This window comes from Hypanus sabinus, chromosome 17 (genome assembly GCF_030144855.1).
Source record: "Hypanus sabinus isolate sHypSab1 chromosome 17, sHypSab1.hap1, whole genome shotgun sequence".
Classification (NCBI taxonomy): domain Eukaryota; kingdom Metazoa; phylum Chordata; class Chondrichthyes; order Myliobatiformes; family Dasyatidae; genus Hypanus; species Hypanus sabinus.
In genome coordinates this window covers 85,827,038-85,844,498 of record NC_082722.1, presented here as the reverse complement: position 1 = coordinate 85,844,498, position 17,461 = coordinate 85,827,038, and the positions used below count along the sequence as shown (strand labels likewise).

The 17,461-nt window shown below is 45.2% G+C and overlaps 1 protein-coding gene across 1 annotated transcript in view; it reads right to left on the bottom strand.

The window, feature by feature from the left end:
- rad1 (RAD1 homolog (S. pombe)) overlaps positions 1-17,400 on the bottom strand; it is a 41,333-nt gene extending 23,933 nt beyond the window's left edge. The window contains exons 1-2 of the mRNA XM_059993398.1: positions 17,172-17,400; positions 9,273-9,381 (exon numbers count right to left, since the gene is read on the bottom strand). Of these exons, the coding sequence (XP_059849381.1) occupies positions 9,273-9,381; positions 17,172-17,366 (304 nt within the window). The 5' untranslated portion in view covers positions 17,367-17,400. The remainder of the gene's footprint in view (positions 1-9,272; positions 9,382-17,171) is intronic.
- Between the last annotated feature and the right edge of the window lie 61 nt (positions 17,401-17,461).

Genomic DNA, 17,461 nt, shown 5'->3' with positions numbered 1-17,461 from the left:
CAGTTTTCCATCATGGGGAGGCAAGGCAAGGGTGGAATCCAGCAGTGGATCATTTGGGAGCTTCTGGTTATGCCATTTCACAAGCTTACTGGAACCTGACCGCTCTGAATACAAAGCAGTTGCCTGAGTTGAGTCCAGAGGAAGTGGCCACTGCTCAGTGAGATGACCCCTGCCATTTAGTCAGCGGTTGCTAAAGGGGATATGGCCCAAGCAGACAAGATAAAACACCTTGCTGAATCTCTACTGCTAAGAGAATGGCACAGACTGGAATTGAGGAACCAGATTCTATACTGGGTCATGTCTCCTCCAGATATGCCTCAGGGTTCCCAGTTGGTTCTGACTGAGAAGTATCAGAAGATTGTGTTGAGGTCCCTTCATGATGATTCAGATCATTTGGGACCTACAGACCTGAATGAAGCCAGTGGTTGAAGAGTATTGTGTCATGCTTCCTACGTATATGGAAGAAGATGTTGCCTATGAGGGCCACTTCATTATTCCATTTGCAGAGTGCGGGGCCACTTAATTTGGTGTATACAGATTTTCTATTCATACAGCCTGATCCCAGCAACACGGCGAATGTCTTGATTATTATGGACCACTACACCAGATATGCGCGAGCCTCCCTACAAAGGATCCATTGTGGCCAAAGAATTATGGGAAAAGAATTTCATTCATTTTGACCTCCCCAGATGGATACAAAGCGATCAGGGATTTTGAGGGTAGGCTCATACATGAGTTACTGAGCATGCTTGGAGTTGAGAAGTCGAAGACTATGCCTTATCACCCCCAGAGTGATCTCCAACCTGACAGGAGCAACCGGACACTGCTAGACATGCTCAGAACTTTAGAGGTCAGTAAGAAGAACAAGTGGACTCAACTTATTGGGTATCAGGCCCACTGCTATAACTGTACATAGCATGAAGCTATCAAATACTCATCATATTATCTGATGTTTGGGCACAAAGCGAATTTGCCTGTAGAGCTCTGTTTTGGGTCTGGTGGGGAAGACTTCCAACATAAGACTTATCTGAAGTATGTGTCTGATAAGAGGAGGGAACTGCAAAGCACTTATGAACCAGCTGAGGTCTCTGCTACCAAGCAAAATCAAGGAAATAAGAGGAGGTATGATCAAAAGAGTAGGTTCTCCCAATTGCCTGGAGACAGAGTTCTCAAAGAAGTTGGGGCTACCTGAGAAGGCTAAGTTGACTGACCGCTGGGTAGCTAGGCCTTATGCAGTGGACAGTCATATGCCAAACATACCAGCTTTCCAGATGAAACCAGAAGATAAGAAAGGACCTGTCAAGATTTTCCATCAGAACCACCTTCTACCTCTGTGACACGAGGTAAGTGTTGACCCAGAGCCTGACATGGACCCTACACCCAGTAAAACGTCTCTGCAGCAACGTGGAAGGACAAGCAGCGGAAAGGTCTGGATAGCACCTAACCACTGATTGTGGCACAGACTCAGAGGATGAGGAAACAGGGTTGTGGTTATGCTACCCTTTGCAAACTCCCCATTAATTGATAAAGAGATTCCCAACCTTCCCCATGCTGATGTCTGAAATGGGGGGAGCTTGCAGTAGGGAGGTAGGTTTGCGGTTGGACAACGACGAGAGACTGGGCTCTAAAGTAACTGGGCATATAGCTGAGCACAGCCAAGTAACAAGGGGATCCAAGTTGTCAAGAGGCATGAGTAATAGACAAGGAAAGGTCTCTCCATGTAGACAGGAAAGATCAGGGAACTGTAACTGAAGAAGTAGATGGGGTAAGGAGATCTCAAAGAGTCAAGAAAACCCCAGATAGGCTGGCCTATGTTGCACCTGGGGAACAGAGTGCTGTGCCTATTCACTTTGTAAGATATGTCACTGCCATTTACACATACTGCAGGTCCTGCTATCACAAAATTCCTTTGAAACTTTTTGTTATTCATGAAGGGGAGACAAATTATCTCAAAGTCATGAGGAGATGACTATTAACCATATAATTGGTTACAGGGATCTATTATTGGTTGGGAGAGGGGAAGAGATTGTAACACCTGGTAAAGATTTCACTGCTGATGCTGTAGGGTTTTTCATGTATTGGTCTTTCTGTAGAAGCAGTGTTAGGGTTTTTGCTAGAGATAATGGGTGCTTAGGAATGTGGGCCATCCAGTCAGGAGAGAAGGCTGAGGGCAGTGGAGTTTTTTTGTGCCTGACACCAGTGTGAGCCCTTTTCTTTGTTTGGCGGGAGATGAAGAGAAAAGACGATGGAGAGAACAGGTCATAGGATTCGATCCAGTGGGGACCATGATTCGATGGAACAAACTACAGGAGTAGGAGAATAAGGGTTTTGGATGATTTAAGCACCAACCTGTGCACATTTGACTGTTTGCCTTGTGAGCCTGATTGAATTTTTAAGGTTGTGACTAAACACATTGATGAAAGTAGAGCAGAAGATGTAGTGTATATGGATTTCAGCAAGGCATTTGATAAGGTAGCCCATACAAAGCTTATTGAGAAAGTAAGGAGGCATGGGATCCAAGGGGACATTGCTTTGTGGATCCAGAATTGGCTTGCCCACAGAAGGCAAAGAGTGGTTGTAGACAGGTCATATTCTGCATGGAGGTTGGTGACCAGTGGTGTGCCTCAGGGATCTGCTCTGGGACCTCTTCGTGATTTTTATAAATGACCTGGATGAGGAAGTGGAGGGATGGGTTAGTAAATTTGCTGATGACACAAAAGTTGGGAGTGTTGTGGATAGTGTGGAGATGTCAGAGGTTACAGCGGGACATCAATAGGATACAAAACTGGGCTGAAGAGTGACAAGTGGAGTTCAACCCAGATAGGTCTGAGATGGTTCATTTTGGTAGGTCAAATATGACGGCAGAATATAGTATTAATGGTAAGACTCTTGGCAGTGTGGAGGATCAGAGAGATCTTGGGGTCAGTGTCTATAGGACACTCAAAACTGCGGTGCAGGTTGACTGTGTGGTTAAGAAGGCATATGGTGCATTGGCCTTCATCAATCGTGGGACTGAGTTCAAGCACCCTATAGAACCCTGGTCAGACCCCACTTGGAGTATTGTACTCAGTTCTGGTCACCTCACTACAAGAAGGACGTAGAAACCATACAAAGGAGAAAGGAGATTTACAAGGATGTTGCCTGGATTGGGGAACATGTCTTATGAGAATAGGTTGAGTGAACTTGGTCTTTTCTCCTTGGTTTGACGGAGGATGAGAGGTGACCTGATAGAGGTGTATAAGATGATGAGAGGCATCAATCGTGTGGATCGTCAGAGCCCTTTTCCCAGGGCTGAAATGGTTAGCATGAGAGAACACAGTTTTAAGGTGCTTGAAAGTAGGTACAGAGGGGAGGTCAGGGGTAAGTTGTTTTTTTTTTACAGGTGAGTGTATGGAATCGGCTGCTGGCAAATGTGATGGAGGTGAATACAATAGGATCTTTCAAGAGGCTCCTGGATAGGTACACGGAGCTTAGAAAAATAAAGGGCTATGGGTAACCCGAGGTAATTTCTAAAGAAAGTACATGTTCGGCACAGCATTGTGTGCCAAGGACCTGTATTGTGCTGTAGGTTTTCTATGTTCTAAATGCAGTGTGCAGTCTGTTATTTCTTGCTAATAAACTGTAATAGGGCAGCAAATCACACAGCGTTCCCACAAACCAGGCTTGTGTGGGACAGACATCCCAATCTCACCGATTCAGCGGGACCAGAGTCTGTATACCCTCGACATACGAGGCTGGAGAACGGGGAACGGGGGCAGTTCTTGATGCTGAGTTGGAAGACTGCCAGCTGCCAGCGAGGGCTAACACGCCATTTCCTGAGGTGCCCGGGAAGAAGAGGAGCGCACTTCTAATACATGCATTCAAATATAATAGCTTCAGCCGTTTTATTCTTCCTTTTCAATTTTTGCTGCTGTTCCACTTCAACTCATCCCACTGACTGAAATTTTGCCCTATCTTCTGCTTGTACTTCCTTAGTCTCACCACACATGCCATCTACTTTCATATCAACTGCCATATCTTCAGCCCTATCACTCCAGTTCCCATACCACTGCCAAATTAGTTTAAAAACCCCTGTTTTGCATCAGTGTTCACCACATGCTGATAATGCTGATAAGTGTGAGGTGCTACATTTTGGTAGGAATAATCTGAATAGGACATAGATGGTAAGTGGTAGGGCATTGAAGAATGCAGTAGAACAGAGTGATCTAGGAATAATGGTGCACAGTTCCCTGAAGGTGGAATCTCATGTGGATAGGGTGGTGAAGAAAGCTTTTGGTATGCTGGCCTTTATAAATCAGAGCATTGAGTATAGGACTTGGGATGTAATGTTAAAATTGTACAAGGCATTGGTAAGGCCAAATTTGGAGGATTGTGTACAGTTCTGGTCACCAAATTATAGGAAAGATATCAACAAAATAGAGAGAGTACAGAGAAGATTTACTAGAATGTTACCTGGGTTTCGGCACCTAAGTTACAGGGTAAGGCTGAACAAGTTAGGTCTTTATTCTTTGAAGCGTAGAAGGTTGAGGGGGAACTTGATAGAGGTATTTAAAATTATGAGGGAGATAGATTGAGTTGACGTGAATAGGCTTTTTCCATTGAGAGTAGGGGAGATTCAAACAAGAGGACATGATTTGAGTGTTAGGGGGCAAAAGTTTAAGGGTAACACGAGGGGGGAATTTCTTTACTCAGAGAGTGGTAGCTGTGTGGAAAGTGCTTGAAGTGGTACAGGCAGGTTTGGTATTGTCATTTAAAGTAAAATTGAATAGATATATGGACAGGAAAGGAATGAAGGGTTATGGGCTGAGTGCAGGCCAGTGGGACTAGTTGAGTGTAAGCGTCGGCACGGACTAGAAGGGCCGAGATGGGCTGTTTCCGTGCTGTAATTGTTAAATGGTTTATATGGTTACATAACCCTCCCATGTATATATCAGAATTTATCCTCAATGTTGAAATTGAACTCACCTCTACCACTTCTTCTGGCAGTTCTTTCCACACTCTAACCACCTTTTGAGTGAAAAAGATCCCCCCCTCATGTTCCCCTAAACATTTCACTTTTCACTCTTAACCCATGACTTCAAAATGAAGTTTCACCCAAAGTTCTAGGCTCTAGAGAATGAAGTCCTAACCTATTCAACCTTTCCACATAAAACAGGTAAAGTCCTGGCAACATACTTTTAAATTTCCCGACTCTTTCATTGTTTTACATTTTTCTTGTAGGTGCACCTAAAGTCGTAGGAGCAGAATTAGGCCATTCAGTCCATCGAGTGTGCTCTGCCATTCCATCATGGCTGATCCTGGATCCCACTCAACCCCATATACCTGCCTCCTTGCCATATCCTTTTATACCCTGACTGATCAGGAAACTATCAACTCCTCCTTAATACACCAATGGATGTGTCCTATGCTGCAGTATGTGGCAAAACATTCCACAGATTCACTCTCTCTGACTAAAACAATTCCTCCTTACCTCTGTTCTGAGATCACCCCTCAATTTTGAGGCTGTTCTGGATACTCCCACCATAGGAAACATCCTCTCCACATCCACCCTTATGTAACCTCTTTCTAAAGATGTAATTCTATCTCTTACCTACAGAGCCACACCACCACCTAGGCCTTGCTGCCTGTCCATTCGATACAAAGTATATCCTTTGATGTTAAGCTCCCAACTATGTTAGCCACGACTCAATTATGCCCGCATCCTCATACTGACCAATCTCTAATTGTGCCATGACGTTCATCCACCTTATTCCGAATCCTCCTTGCATTTAAATATAGCACCTTAAGGCCTGCATTCTTCATCCTTTTGAACTTTTCTTTGGTGGTGCAATTTAACTCTTTGCTGTCTGCATTTATACCCAATCATTGGCCTATCCTTCCTTACATTCATGTTACACCCATCATCTACTTGTAAACCTGCCGTCTCATCCTCAGATTTATCAAATTGGCTCCCATCCCCCTGCCATATTAGTTTAAACCACTCCCAAAAGCTCTAGTAAACCAGCCCGCAAGAATATTGGTTCCCCCTCTGATTCAAGTGCCACCTGTCCCTTTTGTACTGGTTCCACCTGCCCCAGGAGGTCCCAGTTATCCAGATTCTGAATCGCAGCCCCCTGCTGCACTTCTTCAGCCACACATTTACCTGCAACCTCATTCTACTCCTATCCTCACTGTCACGTAGCACAGGCAGCAAATCCGAGATTACTACCCTTGAGGACCTGCTTCTCAGCTTTCTTTCTAACTGCCTGTATTCTGTTTTCAGGACCACCTCACTTTTTCTACTTACGTTGTTGGTGCTAATACATACCACAACTTCTGGCTGCTCACCCTCTCTTTTCAGGATATTGTGGATGCGTTCAGAAACATCATAGACCCAGGAACCTGGGAGGCAAACTACCATTCATGTTTCTTTTTCGTGTACACAGTTGACCTACCCATCGCCCTAACTACAGAATCCCCTATTACTCCTCTCTTTCTCTTCAGTGCCCTGTATCTCTGAGCTACAGGGCCAGATCTAGTGCCAGAGGCACAGCCACTGTTGCTTCTCCCAGGTAGGTTGTCCTTCCCAACAGTACTCAAGATGGAGTACTTATTTTAGAGTGGGACAACCACTATCTGACGTTCTCCCTTCCCTCTCCTAACAGTCACCCATTTGTCTCCTGCAGTTTTGGGGTGACTACCTCCCTGAAGCTCCTGTCTATCACTGCATCACTTTCCCTAGCAAGCCGAAGGTCATCGAGCTGCAGCTCTAGTTCCTTAACATGGTCTCAAAAGAGCTGCAGCTCGATGTACCTGGTGCAGATATGGCCACTGGGGAACTGGCAGTCTCCGAGAAATCCCACATCTGACATCAGGTAGGTGATCAAAACTGCACACAATACTCTAAATTAGGCCTTACCAACACCTCATATACCGTAAATTCCGGACTATAAGCCGCTACTTTTTTCCCACGCTTTGAACACTGCGGCAACACTGCGGCCTATACTATGGTGCGGCTAATGCATGTTTTTTTTTCATGCCGCCAAAAACATTTTATCTCGTAACAGTAGACCAATAAAATTGATGAGTAGTTCACAGAGGTCCAATGAAATTGGACGATAAATCAAGCGCACTTTCACAATTAAATTATTGTAAATCAGTCATTTGTACTCACCCTCATCAACATGGAAAACACTCGAAGAAAAGCATATGATGCAGCTTTTAAGTTAAAGGCGATCAATCTGGCGGCTGAAGAAGGAAATCGAGCTGCTGCACATAATCTTGTCATAAATGAATCGATGGTGAGACGGTGGAGACACCAGCATGAAGAACTGAGTTAATGCAAAAAGACGACAAAAGCTTTCAGAGGTAATCATAGCAGGTGGCCCGAACTTGAAAACTTTCTTGAAGACTGGGTTAACACACAGAGAGCAGGCAGCCGCGGTGTTTCCACCGTGCAGATCAGACTGAAGGCTAAAGCAATTGCCACCAAAATGAAAATCGAAGATTTTAGAGGTGGGCCATCGTGGTGTTTTAGATTTATGAGACGAAAAGGCCTGTCTGTCAGGGTACGCACGACTCTGTGTCAGCAGCTCCCTCCCGACCACGAGGAAAAACATGCTAACTTCTGCACATTCACTCAAAGATAGCGGAGAATTCCATTGGGCCAGATGATATCATAAATATGGATGAAGTACCTTTGACGTTTGACCTGCCTCTCACTCGGACAGTTAATAAAAAAGGCGACTCGTCCATCACACTGAAAACAAGTGGCCATGAGAGAACGCATTTTACTTGTGTTCTGAGCTGCACAGCATCCGGACTAAAGCTTCCACCGATGGTGATTTTTAAGCGGCTGACAATGCCAAAGGAAAAATTCCCAAAAGAAATCATGGTGAAAGTCAATAAGAAAGGTTGGATAACGGAGAGTCTAATGAAGGATTGGCTGAGAGAGTGCTACCAAGCGACCAGGGGGATTTTTTCACAGAAAAAAAGCATTGCTCGTTATGGACAGCATGAGGGCCCATATAACAGATTCAGTGAAAGCTGCCATCAAGAGTACAAACTCAATTCCAGCTGTGATTCCTGGGGGCACCACGAAGTATTTGCAGCCACTGGACATCAGCGTGAGCCGGACATTTAAAGTGGCGCTGCGTGTTGAGTGGGAGGCTTGGATGACGAGCGGCGAGAAATCCTTTACCAAAACAGGACGCATGCGAAGAGCATCTTTAACTCAAGTCTGTCAGTGGATCCTAAATGCATGGAGCCGTGTCACAACATCCACCATCACCAACGGGTTTCGAAAGGCTGGACTGCTGCGTGATGAAGAGGACCGCGTATGCTCAAGTGAGAGCGACAACGAAGAGACTGAAGTGAGTGACGAGATCCTGAGGTTGTTCAATTCGGACACTGAAGAAGAGGACTTTGATGGTTTTAGTGCGCAGGAGGAAGATGACGAAGGCGATCAATAACTTTTCCTGGTAGGCTGCAGTATATATATTTTTTTTACCAGTCGTTAGGAGGTATTGGAATGTTGTTCGTGCACTGTTCAGTAAAAAAGTATACGCAACGTAATTTGTGTGTTACCGATACGTATGTATATTTAAAAGTAGCTGTGTTACAGGCACTGTTCGAAAAAAAGCATTTGCAATATGTATTTGTTTATGTTACCATACGGATTTAATTAAAAGTTAAAAAATCCTCACGTGTAATATCTTTCTGTGTAAATATCTCATATTACAACGTGGGACACCTGCGGCTTAAAATCCGGTGCGGCCTGTACAAGTACAAAATTGATTTTCTTTCTAAAATTAGAGCGCGCGGCTTTTAATCAGGTGCGCTCTGTAGTCCGGAATCTACGGTAACTTGAACAGAATATCCCACTTCTGTACTCAGTATTTTGATCTATGAAGGCTAATGTGCCAAAAGCTTACTTTACAACCCTCTCCACCTGTGACACCACTTTCAAGGAAATATGGATCTGTATTCCCAGATCCCTCCGTTCTATCACACTCACCAGTCTCTACTGCTCACCATGCAAGTTCTACTCTGGTTTGTCCTCTCAAACTGCAACACCTCACACTTGCCTGCAATAAATGCCAAGTGCCATTTTCAGCCCACTTTTGTAGATTTATATCTTTTTTTAATAAAGGGAACAAGACCAAGACAAGAAATGGAAAGAGGTTTCCAATTCAGCTACGATCCAATTAAATGACACATCAGAATCTAAGAGCTGAAAGCCTTATTTGCATGTTGAACGTGTTGAAAATGTGCAGGAGACAGGAAGTATTTACCTGGCAGGGAACTTGCACTGAATATTGTAAGACAATCTAAGAGAACGGTGAGATTTATGAGGAATATCACAGAATCCTCTTCAATTCGAAACTCCTGAAAGACACTGGCCTGAAAAAAAGATAAGATATACATCAGAATGCATCTCCCTAGAGTAGGAAGAGGGAAGGGGATGCAATAAAAATGGATGAGTTGTGAGTTACCTTCTGTGACCTCACCTCTTCACACCATCCGCAGGACTCTCATATATCCATGTATCTCCCACAATTCCCTATATTCTCTGAAAGATTTCTCTAAATTTCCTGTGATTCCATAACAGTCCAAATGACACAAACAAAGCTGGAGTAGGTTGTAAAGCCCTTCAAGCTTCTCCCTGTATTTAATATGATCATGGCTTACTTATGCTCGCCTCCTCTTCTGTGCTATTTCTCTTAATCTCCTTTTCCTCGATCTTTAAATATTTACCTCCACTTTAAATACCTCTAATGATCCAGCTTCCACCACCGACTGTGAGAACATATTTCTGCATATCTCAGTTTTAAATGATGGCTGACTCTTTTTCAAGACTCTTACACTAATGAAACAAAAGAACACAAGAACAGAAGAAGTAGGAGCAAGAGTAAGCCATCTGGCCCATCGAGCATGTTCTGCCATTCAATAAGATAAAGGCTGACCTGATCATGGATTCATCTCCACCTAACTGCCTTTCCCCTACCCTTAATTCTCCTATGCAAAAATCTATCCAACCTTGTTTTAAATATGTTTACTGAGGTAGCCCCCGCTGCTTCATTGGGCAGAGAATTCCACAGCTTCACTACTCTTTGGGAAAAGCAGTTTCCCCTCACCTCCATCCAAAATTTACTCCCCCAAATCTTGAGGCAATGTCCCCTAGATCATCTCACCTACCAGTGGAAACAACTTTCTTAACTATTTTAGATATTCCTTTCATAATTTTATGTTTCTATAAAATCTCCTCTCATCCTTCTGAATTCCAGAAAGTATAGTCCCAGGTGACTCAATCTCTCCTCATAGTCTAACCCCCTCATTTTTGGAATCAACTTGGTGAAACTCCTCAGCATTACCTTCATAGCCAGTTTATTTTTCCTCAGATCAGGAGACCAAAACTCCAGATGCAACCTCACCAATACTCTATACAGTGGCAGCATAACCTCACTGCTCTTAAATTCAGTCACTCTAGCAATGAATACCAACATTCCATTTGTCTTCTTGATAGCCTGCTGCACCTCCAAACCAACCTTTTGTGGTTCATGTACAAGCATTACCAAGACATTTTGCACAGCAGCATGCTGCAATCTTTTACCATTTAAATAATAACCTGATTTTCCTTCCAAATTGGATGACTTTGCATTTAGCAACATTGTACTCCATCTACCAGACCCTTGCCCTCTCACTTAACCTATCTATACCTCTCTGCAGACTCTCCTCCATATCTTCTGCTCAATTTAATGTCAACAGCAAACTTAAAAACACTACACATGGTCCCCTCTTCCAGATTATTAATGTATATCGTGAAGAGCTATGAACAGCACTGACCCCTGCAGCATACTGCTCACCACTGATTGCCAACTAGAGAAATACCCATGTATCCCAACTCTCTGCTTTCTATTGGTTAACCAATTCTCTATACATGCTAATACAACACCCCCAAGTCTATGCTTTATTATCTTATGGATATGTCTCTTAAGTGGCATCTTATCTCATGTCCAAGTAAATAACGTCCATCTGTTCCTCTCTATCCAGTGTGCTTGTTATATCCTCAAAGAATTCCAGTAAGTTTGTCAATCAAGACCTCCCTTTGCTGAATCCATGCTGTGTCTGCCTGATGGATCCATTTCTTTCCAGATGCCTCCCTATTTCTTCTTTAATGATAGCTTCAAGCATTTTCCAACTACAAATGTTAAACCAACATGCCTTTTGCCTACATCCTTTTTTGAATGGTGGCACGACATTTGCCTTCTTCCAATCCTCCGTGACCTGTCCAGAGTTTTAGTATTTTAGTAAGTTATCACCCTCGCATTAGACCTCTGCCATTTTTTTTTCAGTATCCTGAGATGCATTCCATCGGGTGTAGGGGACTTGTCTATCCCTCGGCCCACAGGTTTACTCAGCACTATCTCCAGTGATAGCTATTGTACTGAGCTCCTCACCTCTCATCGAATCTATATCATCTCTCTTTGGTATGATAGACACGTCCTCCACCATAAAAAACAATGCAAAATAGTCACTCAAAGCCTCAGTCATTTCATAGACATAGAAACATAGAAAATAAGTGCTGGAGTAGACCATTCGGCCCTTCGAGCCTGCACCGCCATTCAGTATGATCATGGCTGATCATCCAACTCAGAACCCTGTACCTGCTTTCTCTCCATACCCCCTGATCCCTTTAGCCGCAAGGGCCATATCTAACTTCCTCTTAAATATAGCCAATGAACCGTCCTCAACTGCTTCCTGTGGCAGAGAATTCCACAGATTCACCACTCTCTGTGTGAAGAAGTTTTTCCTCATCTTCGTCCTAAAAGGCTTCTGCTTTATCCTTAAACTGTGACCCCTCGTTCTGGATTCCCCAACAATCTTCCTGCATCTAGTCTGTCCAATCCCTTTAGAATTTTATACGTCTCAATAAGATTCCCCCCTCAATCTTCTAAATTCCAGTGAGTATAAGCCTAGTCGATCCAGTCTTTGTTCATATGAAAGTCCTGCCATCCCAGGAATCAATCTGGTGAGCCTTCTCTGTACTTCCTCTATGGCAAGAATGTCTTTCCTCAGATTAGGGGACCAAAACTGCACACAATATTCTAGGTGCGGTCTCACCAAGGCCTTGTACAACTGCAGTAGAACCTCCCTGCTCCTGTACTCAAATCCTTTTGCTATGAATGCCAACATACCATCTGCCTTTTTCACCGCCTGCTGTACCTACATGCCCACCTTCAATGACTGGTGTACAATGACACCAGGTCTCGTTGCACCTCCCCTTTTCCTAATCTGCCACCGTTCAGATAATAATCTGTTTTCCTGTTCTTGCAACCAAAGTGGATAACCTCACATTTATCCATATTAAATTGCATCTGCCATGAATTTGCCCACTCACCTAACCTATCCAAGTCACCCTGCATCCTCTTTGCATCCTCCTCATAGCTAACACCGCCGCCCAGCTTCGTGTCAACTGCAAACTTGGAGATGCTACATTTAATTCCCTCGACTAAATTATTAATATATATTGTAAACAACTGGGGTCCTAGCACTGAGCCTTGCGGTACCCCACTAGTCACTGCCTGCCATTCTGAAAAGGTCCCGTTTACTCCCACTCTTTGCTTCCTGTCTGCCAACCAATTCTCTATCCACATCAATACCATACCCCCAATACCGTGTGCTTTAAGTTTGCACACTAATCTCCTGTGTGGAACCTTGTCAAAAGCCTTTTGAAAATCTAAATATACCACATCCACTGGCTCTCCCCATCCACTCTACTGGTTACATCTTCAAAAAATTCTATAAGATTCGTCAGACATATAGCCGCAAGGCAGCAGAGCTGAACAGCATCCCAGGATGAGTCCTCAAAGTGTGTGCGGAATAGTTGGTTGGTGTGTTTATAGGCATTTTTAACCTCTCTCTCCGAGTGTGTACTGCCCTCCTGTTTCAATCCATCATTGTCCCTGTACTCAAGAATACCAAGGTAACATGGCTGAACAACTGGTGCCCTGTCGCACTCACCTCAATTATAAGCAAATGTTTTGAAAGACTGGTTAAAGACTACATCTGTAGCATGTTACCACCCACACTGGGCCCTCACAATTTGCCTACTGACGGAACTGGTCTACCACTGATGGTACCATAGCCACAGCACTACACACTGTCCTCACACACCTGGAGGAGAGGGATGCATATGTTAGAGTGTTGTTCCTGAACTACAGTTCAGTATTCAACACCATAATTCCCTCCAGAACTGACAGGAAGGTCAGAGACCTCGGCCTGCATCCTGCCTTGTGCAGCTGGATCCTAGACTTGTTATCTGATTGCCAACAGGTGGTAATGATGGACTCCCTCACCTCTGCCCCTGTAAACCTCAACACAGGTGTCACCCCAGGGTTGTGTCCTGAGTTCCTTCCTCTACTCACTTTACACTCATGACTGTGATGACATATATAGCTCCAACCTGCTGATCAAATTTTCAGATGACATAACATCGATCTGCCTTATTTCTAGTGGTGACAAGACAACCTACAAAGAAGAGGTTAACACCCTGTCACAGTGGTACCAAGATAACAACCTCTCCCTCAATATCTAAAAAACCAAAGAGTTGATCATGGAAGATGGAGTCAGACTCATCCAGATCAACATCATAGTTTTAAGGTGCTTGGAAGTAGGTACAGAGGAGATGTCAGGGGTAAGTTTTTTTACGCAGAGAGTGGTGAGTGCGTGGAATGGGCTGCCAGTGACGGTTGTGGAGGCGGATACGACAGGGTCTTTTAAGAGACTGCTGGATAGGTACATGGAGCTTATAAAAATAGACGGCTATGGGTAACCCTAGGTAATTTCTAAAGTAATTTCTAAAGTAAGTACTTGTTCCGCACAACATTGTGGGTGAAGGGCCTGTATTGTGCTGTAGGTTTTCTATGTTTCTATCAATGAGTCTGCAGTTGAGAGAGTGAGTAGCTTCAAGTTCCTCAGTATACACTTCACCGAAGATCTCAGCTGAACTGTACACACTGGCTGTATGGCAAAAAAAGCACAACAGTGTCTCTTCCACCTCAGGGGACTGAAGAAGTTTGGCATGGGTCCCAAAATCCTCAGGACCTCTACAGGGGCACCATTGAGAGCACACTGACTGGCTGTACCACCGCCTGGTACAGGAACTGCAGAGAGTGGTATGGACAACCCAGCACATCTGTGGATGTGAACTTCCTTCCATTGAGGACATTTACAGCAGCGGGTGCATAAAGACCACCTGGAAGATCATCGGGGACACCAGTCACCCTAACCATAAATTGCTTTAGTTGCTTCTGTCTGGCAAACAGTACCACAGCATTAAAGCCAGGACCAACAGGCTACAAGACAGCTTCTTTCTACAAGCCATTATGAGAATGTGAAGAGGGTAAGGGGTACGTGTAGAGGGGCGGGCGAGGGGTAAGTGTAGCAAGATATGTAGACAGGACAAGAGAGAGGTACGTCATTGGGGAAGTAAGGAGAGGTAGCTAAAATAAGGTGCCAGGCCAGACATGGAGACCACAGGGAAAAGGGAACCTACAACCACAAGACAATGCGCTTGGCAAAATATTTTAAGGATACCTATTTCAAGTGTCCTGAAGTACGTCAGTATTAATTCTAGGTATTACACTTTAAACCTTTGCTAAATTCTGAGTATTTCGCATACTTAGCTATGCAATAGCCAATCAATTGATGAATTTGAATCGGTAACCATATTTGTGAATGTAGTACCCTGCTTTTGGGTATAAGTATGACCTTTGTAAACCGACAAATTGGGAGTTGGCTACCTTACGCCCGAAGTGCGTGGGGCTGCGAATTCCTCTCTGAATAAAAACCGTTTCAGAGGTAATTTTGTGTCTCTGATGTTTTTCCTCAACTGAGCAGGTAACAGTTACAGGTTGACAATTAAACTTATAAATTCACATCTGTACATTGCGGCAGAGTCATAATGCAAAGATTTATACTGCCTCATGTTGTGGGTTGGATGTAAGATTTAAATAAATTCCACCCATTCAATCCACCCCTACGACTTCACCCTCGCTTCCCACCCTGACCTCACTCTCCTCTGCTCCTGGCTTTCCTCTTTGCTTCCCACCCCAAGACTTCAACCTCAGCTCCCACCCCTCCCGACATCAACCTTGGCCCCCGCCCCTCTGACTTCAATCTTGCTCCCCATCCCCTCAGAATTCACTCGTTTCACCCCCCCAACAATACTGTCACTCCACCCCCCAACTTCACCCTCACTCCTCCTTCACACCCCGACATTTCACTCACATCCCTTCTCCCCCGACTTTTCACTCTTGCCCTCACCTTAGTCCCCCACTTTTCATCCTAGCTCCCCCTTGCCCTCTGACTTTTCACCCCCAAGCCTCCTATGTTCCCGACTTCACTGTCACTTCCCCTTTGTCCCCTTCACTGTTGCTGCCCCCTAGTCCGTCTTCACCGTCAGTCCACCTTCCCCAACTTTAGCCTCACAACAAACCCACTACTTCATCCTCCCTCAACCCCCACCCCCATTCACTCTCGCACCGCTCACCCTGACTTCAATGTCACTCTGCCCCCTACTTTACCCTTGTTCAACACCCTGAGTTCACCCATGCTCTCCCTTGTACCCTGGAATTACACCTTCACTCACATCCCTTCTCCCTTGACTTTTCACCCTTGTTGTCCCTTTGTCCCTAAATTTATCACTGCTCCCTCTTCATCCCCAACTTAACTCTTGCTCCTCAATTTGTCCTCATCTCTCCAACCCCAAACTCACCCTCGCTCTCTCCCACTCATCCCGACTTTTCACTCTTGAGCCCCCTTTGTCCCTGAATTCACCATCACTCCCTCTTCGTCCCCAACTTCACCCTCACACCAGCCCCACTACTTCATCCTTGTTCATAAGAACCCCACGCCAACACTACTACTTCATCCTCACTTATAAGAACATAAGGAATAGGAGCAGGAGTAGGCCATCTGGTCTGCTCCGCCATTCAATAAGATCATGGCTGATTTGACCATGGACTCATCTCCACCTACCTGCCTTTTCTCCATAACCCTTATTCCTCTACTATGCAAAAATCTATGCAACCTTGTATTAAATATATTTACTGAGATAGCCACCACTGCTTCATGGGGCAGAGAATTCCACAAATTCACCTCTCCTTGGGAAAAGCAGTTCCTCCTCATCTCCATCCTAAATTTACTCTCCTGAATCTTAAGGCTATATCCCCTAGTTTTAGCCTCACCTAGTCCTGGAAACAACTTTCCTGCCTATATCTTATACATCTCTTTCATAATTTTATATGATTCTATCAGATCTCCTCTCATTCTTCTGAATTCTGGAACCTGTGCCCATCGTCACCACACCCCCGGCTTCACCCTTGCTCCACTCCCCCACTAGCCCAACTACCCTTGCTCCCCCTTCGTCACAGACTTCACCTTTGCTCCACCCACCCACCCCCAACTTCACTGTTGCTCCACCCCTTGAATGTACTCTCACTCCACACCCCCTACTTCACCCTCCCTCGAGCCTTCATCCTAGACTCGACATTCGCTTCTGGTCCACGACTTTACCCTCGCTCGCCCTTTCCCTGACTTAACCTTGACTCACCTTCGTCCCCCAACTTTTCACTCTCTCATCCCCTCATCCCACAGCTATTCAACCTGGCTCCTCCTATGACATCTACCTCACCCTCGTTGCCTCTTCGTCCTGGACCACACTCTCACACACACTTCATCCTCAACTTCACTCTCGCTCCGCTCCCGACCTTCCCCCTTGCCCCCCGACTGCACACTCACTCCCCACCCCCGACTTCATCCTCGCTCTACCTCCCATCACTGCTATGTCCACTACCCGACGTAACCCTCGTTCCAACCCCATTTCACCCTCACTGCTCCTTCATACCCTGACATTTCACCCTCATTTCCCTTCGACCCCGACCGCCATTGTTACCCCTTCATCCCCGACTTCACTCTCACTCCACTTAATCCTTGCTCACCCCCCCCCCGATTTCACTCTCGTTCCAGCCACCTCTTCACTGCTGCTCCACCCCGACATTATCCTCGCTCCAATCCCAGCTTCACCCTCGCACACCCTTCGTCACCGATTTCACCCTTACTCCAGCCCCGAATTCACCCTCACATCTCTTCGTCCCCATCTCCCCACACCCAACTTCCGTCACTGATACCTGGATGAATGCATTGCCTTGGACACTCTTGGCCGCCTCGGCTGTCACTCTGATACCGTTGGCTGAGGCGAAGAAGGTGGCGTGGTCTCGGAAATGGATAGCTTTTAGAAGGTTGGACAGATTCCGTGCGTTGTCCAAACTGGCGACTAAAACAAACTGATCGGCGTCAGCCGGGAACCCGGAATCCTCCTGCATAGCATCCAGCCAGCTTCCCCGCCAATCCGCAAGCCAAATCCTTCCCCGGAACTCTGGCAACAAACCAAAGGTTCCTAGAACGCCCGGACAGATAA